General features: G+C 41.1%; 1 protein-coding gene across 1 annotated transcript in view; it reads left to right on the forward strand.

The window, feature by feature from the left end:
* The window catches only part of fa2h (fatty acid 2-hydroxylase), a 102580-nt gene extending 96236 nt beyond the window's left edge, over positions 1-6344 (forward strand). Inside the window, exon 7 of the mRNA XM_073069806.1 lies at positions 3825-6344. Coding sequence (XP_072925907.1) covers positions 3825-3904 — 80 coding nt within the window. The 3' untranslated portion in view covers positions 3905-6344. The remainder of the gene's footprint in view (positions 1-3824) is intronic.
* Positions 6345-7146: the final 802 nt, after the last annotated feature.

A 7146-nucleotide genomic window follows, 5' to 3' on the forward strand; every position in this document is an offset into this window, starting at 1 on the left:
GTCCTAAAGACCACCACACTGAGTCAGGTTAAATAAGGGACTTGAGCATCTGTGTTTTTTGGTATCTGTGGGAGGTCTCGGAACCAATCCTCCACGGATAAGGAGGGCCGACTGTTCAAAGAAAAATTATGTCTGCAGGAGACTGTACTACTGCCGCAACAAAACTTACATACAGATCTGATTCTGGCAGTTTTCTATATAATACTTGGAACATGGTTGTATCTCCAATAGGATTTGTCACTCTTCAGCCAATCTTAACATTTTTTAAAGGAGGAATTTTCTTCCGTCTGCTCCAAATTTAAGCATCCAACTGATTTTCATAAAATTTTCTTTCATTATTCTCTTTACATCTACCCTGAAAAACTGTCTCTTTGCCGTGTCAAGGTGAAAGACCTTGCCTCCTGTTCTTCTATAAAATGCCCTCAGTTGACCATTTTCCCCACAGCCTAATTTCTGGCGGGAGTCTTCTGGCCTTCAGGGCTTGAATACTGAAACAAAAACAGAAAGTGCTCAGCAGGTCTGTTTGGATCTGTGGGAGGAGAAACAGGTAATGTTTCAAATTGGAGTCAAAAAGAAGCTTGTTGAACTGCAGGAGTTGGGGAGGGGTGGTGGCATAAGACAAGTAACACTGAGTGACTGAGGGGGTAAAATATGAATACGGTTATCTTGTCAATGAATGAATGGGAGCAGTGAAAATGAGTAAGGATGGGCATGTCCTCCACTCGAAGGGGGGATAAAATACAAGCTGAGCTAAAGTCACTGATGCAGATTGAAAAACCCAAATGATATGAAGCTGCAGAGTTCCCAGAAGGCTGCACAGTGCTGCGATGGAAACTGAGGTGTGACTCCACACGTTTGCATTTGGGCCTCACTGACAGTGCAGAAGGGCATGAACCAATTTGGTGGCACTAGGAATCTGACGAGGAATTTAAAGTGCCAAGCAATAGGAAGCTTAGGTGACCATGTGGTCAAAAAGCAGGCGTTAGCCAAATAATTCCCAGTTTTGCCCTCCCAGAGACGTCTCCTGCTCCACACTTCCCGCAGCTTCTCAAGTTTCTGTCTTCATTTTGGTTCTGACTGATGATGTTCCACCTGAAACATCAACTCTATTTCTCTTCTCACAGATGCCACCTGATCTCCTGAGTATTTTCACCATTTTCTGTTTTGGTTTTAGATTTCTAGCATCTACAGTTTTTTTTATTTTCAGGGCTCATTTCTCTCTTCAGATGTTTGATTGAAGTCCTGTTTTACTGTTTTACAGTGATCACCAGACAGGTTTATCCAGAAATGATAATCCTGGAGTCAAATTAAATGATTTCCTCAAGCACATTGAAAATTCCTAGAAAGTTATCGTTGCAAGCAGCCATTCTTCCTAAGTTGTTATTTCTAAATCTGATAATAATAAAATAATTTCAGTCCCTTCTGGCAATTTTATAGATGTTGAGGGCTTTTCATGCAGCTGCTGATCTATGTGATGAGGAATGTATTGACATGATTTCCCACGCTCATGTTTGTGCTCTGACATGAGCATTGTGGAATGACTATTGTCTTAAATTTAAAATGTGGGCTGGGGACAGGGGGCCCTGCACCAGATGCTAAAGCTATTATAATAGCAAAAGTTCCAGTAAACTTGGAATAGATATTTGGATAGGATTCTTTAGATATGATTTTCTGCACCTGCTATCAACATTACCGTTTGTTCCCTCACACGCTGCCATATTCTAATGCAGCAAGACAGGCAGTATCTATGGAGAGGAAAAAACAGTCGACATTTTTGGTCTTTGTCCAGAACATCAGCTGTTTATTCCTCTCCAGAGATGCTGCCTGACCTGCTGAGTTCCTCCAGTATTTTCTGTGTGTGTGTCTGTTACTCTGGATTTCCAGCATCTGCAGAATCTTTTGTGTTTAAGGTATTCTGACAAGTGTTTGAGGGATGCTGAGGGGTGACTGATTTCTACTGTACCCAGTACTTGCCCAATGATCTACTGTACCCAGTACTTGCCCAATGATCTACTGTACCCAGTACTTGCCCAATGATCTACTGTACCCAGTACTTGCCCAATGATCTACTATACCCGGCACTTGCCCAATGATCTACTGTACCCGGTACTTGCCCAATGATCTACTGTACCCGGCACTTGCCCAATGATCTACTATACCCGGCACTTGCCCAATGATCTACTGTACCCGGCACTTGCCCAATGATCTACTATACCCGGCACTTGCCCAATGATCTACTGTACCCGGCACTTGCCCAATGATCTACTATACCCGGCACTTGCCCAATGATCTACTGTACCCGGCACTTGCCCAATGATCTACTGTACCCGGCACTTGCCCAGTGATCTACTGTACCCGGCACTTGCCCAATGATCTACTGTACCCGGCACTTGCCCAATGATCTACTGTACCCGGCACTTGCCCAATGATCTACTGTACCCGGCACTTGCCCAATGATCTACTGTACCCGGCACTTGCCCAATGATCTACTGTACCCGGCACTTGCCCAATGATCTACTGTACCCGGCACTTGCCCAGTGATCTACTGTACCCGGCACTTGCCCAGTGATCTACTGTACCCGGCACTTGCCCAGTGATCTACTGTACCCGGCACTTGCCCAATGATCTACTGTACCCGGCACTTGCCCAATGATCTACTGTACCCAGTACTTGCCCAATGATCTACTGTACCCAGTACTTGCCCAATGATCTACTGTACCCGGCACTTGCCCAATGATCTACTGTACCCGGCACTTGCCCAATGATCTACTGTACCCGGCACTTGCCCAATGATCTACTGTACCCGGTACTTGCCCAATGATCTACTGTACCCGGTACTTGCCCAATGATCTACTGTACCCGGCACTTGCCCAGTGATCTACTGTACCCGGCACTTGCCCAGTGATCTACTGTACCCGGTACTTGCCCAATGATCTACTGTACCCGGTACTTGCCCAATGATCTACTGTACCCGGTACTTGCCCAATGATCTACTGTACCCGGCACTTGCCCAATGATCTACTGTACCCGGCACTTGCCCAATGATCTACTGTACCCGGCACTTGCCCAATGATCTACTGTACCCGGCACTTGCCCAATGATCTACTGTACCCGGCACTTGCCCAGTGATCTACTGTACCCGGCACTTGCCCAGTGATCTACTGTACCCGGCACTTGCCCAATGATCTACTGTACCCGGCACTTGCCCAATGATCTACTGTACCCAGTACTTGCCCAATGATCTACTGTACCCAGTACTTGCCCAATGATCTACTGTACCCGGCACTTGCCCAATGATCTACTGTACCCGGCACTTGCCCAATGATCTACTGTACCCGGTACTTGCCCAATGATCTACTGTACCCGGTACTTGCCCAATGATCTACTGTACCCGGCACTTGCCCAGTGATCTACTGTACCCGGCACTTGCCCAGTGATCTACTGTACCCGGTACTTGCCCAATGATCTACTGTACCCGGTACTTGCCCAATGATCTACTGTACCCGGCACTTTAGTCATTCTCTGTTTGAACTTGAGCAATAAATGTTGCATTTGTCAGGCGGGGTAGATGAAGATCACTGGCCCTCACTCAAAGGTGTAAGTACTCTGGTTTAGTGTACAGTCAAAGATAGAGAACGTTTCTGACTGAATTGACCAAATATTAATTGGGGAACAAATCAACCATCAGTGTTAATAAACCTGGAGATTAGTGTCAAAGCTTGCATTCCATGAGACTTGATGTCATTCTTCATGAGCTGTTTGGAAATTTCTCAAGTGTACTGTACTGCACCATCTAATCTGTCCATTTATCCTTCCCCATTTAGGATTTGGAATTACTAGTAGGATGTGGGACTACCCATTTAAAACTGTAATTCCTGAAGAAAACTTTGAGAAGAGTCACTGATATCTACAATGAATCTTCAGATCCACACAATTAATGCCTCGTCAATCAGCCAGCCTCTCGAGAATTTCTATCCAATACATTCCTACAAATGGCCAGAACCTAGTCTTCAGCTGCATGTAGGATTCCTCTCTCATCTGGAAAAGACTGCAAACGTCAATGCTTACTGATTTGTGCAAATATTATGTCCCTTCTTTTCTTACAAAAGTGCCTGATCTCAGAGAGCTGTATTGCCTGTTGATCAATATTTATTAATTAATTGTTAAATATATTTTTGGACATTGATGTCAATAAATCTTGTCAAGCATTTGTGTATTGTAGGAAGTATTAACACTAATGTTTAGGCTTTGAATTTGTAGCAGTCTTGGGTTAGTAAACATTTTGAAAAAAGGAAAAATCTATCTTCACAAATTAATTAACATGTTTTACTTAGTGTTAATTCCCATGTTAGTGGATTTGAGGAACAGTGAAACCCACATTCCAAAGTTATAACTGGTTTAATTGCCTAATTTCTGTAAAAAGTACCTATGGTCTTCTCACTTGAAAGCCTGACTGGGTTTTCAGCTGTTAGTCTTTTGCCAGTAGTGTAGATTACTCGTTTTTTTTCTCTTCTGTAAACTCATTGCTGAAGGTCTTCTGGTAGTTTTCATTCAAGTTACTGAACAGATCCCTACATCACCTGGAAGACAGTTGGCAAATACTGTGCACTTATTTCTCTTTAAATATCAGACCCTTGTGGCTCTCTGAATAGCTGCTTTATATTCGCCAGTATTTAATAAAAGCTTAGGCTGTAAAGAACTTGCCCCAAGTCCACCTTTTTGCATTGAATTAGTTCTGCGTTTTCCCCTTTACAAGGGGAATTGCCTTGTCTACAGGTAAGAGGTTTACTTTGCACTAACATAAAATGGATGGGTTTACATCAGTGGGTCCACAGACAGCACATACAATTGGAAATTCAACTGGAAGGTGCTGCAATGCAAGTTGGTGGGAAGATGTTTCAGTTAAGAATCGGCTTATAGGTGCAGAAGGCAAGAAGCCTGTTGCTATATTGCTTAAGAAGATTTGGTATTTTCATGGTTTTGTTTGTCTAGCCCAATCCCCAAAAAGTTCTTTACAATTAATTCCTGTTATCACTAGGGTCTTGTATGTTTTGGACTCTGATAGTATAGTAAAAAAAAGTAACCCTGGGTAGACGAGTTCCAGTACTTTCTGGGTATGTACGCTGCCTTAACTATGCGGATGAAGAAATTTAACTTTCTACTGTTTTATTGCAAAATATTGACTCATTGTGAATGCTGAAAAGAATCTATATAAGGTGAAATGTAATTGTAAATAAAGGTCAGTATATTTTGAAAGTAGTCTTTTGTCCAAATTCTCTTCCCAAGCAATATGTTTGTAATTTCTCATGTATTCTCATTTCTCATGCATTCAAATCAGGTTGTAGTTCTTTCATCAAGTTCTAGAATCAAACAACATTACCGTTTCAAGCTTCCCTAGCTGGTACATCGGCACAATTGGTCAGTCAGTCACTAGAGTCACTGGGTGATGCCTGTTGATCAAAATGCAGTAGGAGATTTTAGTCCAGGGATTTGAATGTACGGCATTATTTTTATACTCTGCTGAATCATCGGTTTATCTTGCATATTTTTGTGCAGTGATTTTTTTTTTTAAAGTTTAGAAGTTAAATTCATGTTAATTCTTAGAATCAGTGGTATGATTTTAAAGTGTTTTTTTTTCCAAACTTGAACCAGACCCCAGATATATCCGTTGATATCCTTTACAAAGGAGTCATTAGTTTTGGTGGCCCAATGTCTGTTAATGGTTTTCTGGACTTGTATGGTCTAGTCACCAGCATATGACACACCTAACTATGAAACACTAATCGAAGGAAAAATTAAACCCGGCCATTTAAACCAGACTCTGTTTTATCTATCTCCTCTCAATGCTGAACTTGGGAATAATATTCCTTATGTACAATGTCGTATAACATGTAATCTTAAACCTCAGTCTGACTGGGCATTAATGAAATGTTTACTAAGCCTGTTATTTTGAGAAAACTTGATCTTTTATTGACAAGCAATTATGAACTCAGTAACTGAGGGATATTGTAATTGTCTTTCTCAAATGCAACTGCTGGGGTTCTGTGAAACTACAGTTTACTTTGCAGAGTGGAATGTGCCCCTTGTACAGCATTGCCCAGGCAGTAGAATCTCATGTAGTGTTAATAAATTTATATCTGCTGCACTGTATCAATTTGCTTTTGATTGACTAATTGTTAATAAATTTCTAGTTTATATAATGAGCCAAGTTGAGATCTATAAAGAATTTTGTTCCAGAATGCGAACTTGTAATGATAAAATTAATGTTTGATCTACCAAGCACTTTTTAAGTTGTCGAATTGCAATTTATTTCTATTTAATAAAACTTGCTTTTTCAAATTATAGTGATAGTTGTAAGTTGTAGTCTGTGGCTGTCAATTTTATTGAGATACTATTCCACTTAGGAGGAGGAGAATTGGTCACAATTCTGTGCTATTCTTAAAATAAATATTGAATGTTTGCTATTTCTTGTCGCAAGCTAGTGGAAAGGAGGAGAAGGGTTGGTGAAAATTGTGTTAAAAATTGAATTTACCTTGTATGGAAAACTATCGGTATAACAGCATGTTCTAGAAAGCTTCATGTCACAACCCAGCTGGAATTACAGTGTCATTCTTGTGATGCCACCTTAAGGTTTTAAGGGTTTTCCTTGTTGGATATCATGCTGAAGAACTGCAGAGTGCAGTAAATTGGAGCTGAAGGAGAGTCATTTCTCTGATCAGTGAAATCTTTGCTCTAGGATACACATTGTTTAAAGCTCCATAAATCTAGTTAAAGTTGTTTCGAATTAGTATGAGATTAGTTTCAATTGAATCTGATTTGATTTCACTTTTGAACTATATCCCATTTGCTTCCTGCACTCCTGCGCAGATACATCCTGTCTTTCCCTTAACTTACGTAAACTTGTGTCTCTTACAGGTTTCTGCTTTCTCAAGGGTTAAGATATAGCATAGTGAGATTTTTCTTTATGTCCCAATGACAGAGTGTATGATACAGGATCTGCTTTGGGGGAATGGGACTGGGCAGGTGACAGAAGTTTGTGTAGGGGAACACTTTGCACCTAGTGATCATCACAATCTCATTAATTTTAAGTAACTATGCAAAAAAAGGCCCCATCCATGGGTTGAGATTCTAAATTAGAGAAAGGCT

This window comes from Hemitrygon akajei, chromosome 17 (genome assembly GCF_048418815.1).
Source record: "Hemitrygon akajei chromosome 17, sHemAka1.3, whole genome shotgun sequence".
Classification (NCBI taxonomy): domain Eukaryota; kingdom Metazoa; phylum Chordata; class Chondrichthyes; order Myliobatiformes; family Dasyatidae; genus Hemitrygon; species Hemitrygon akajei.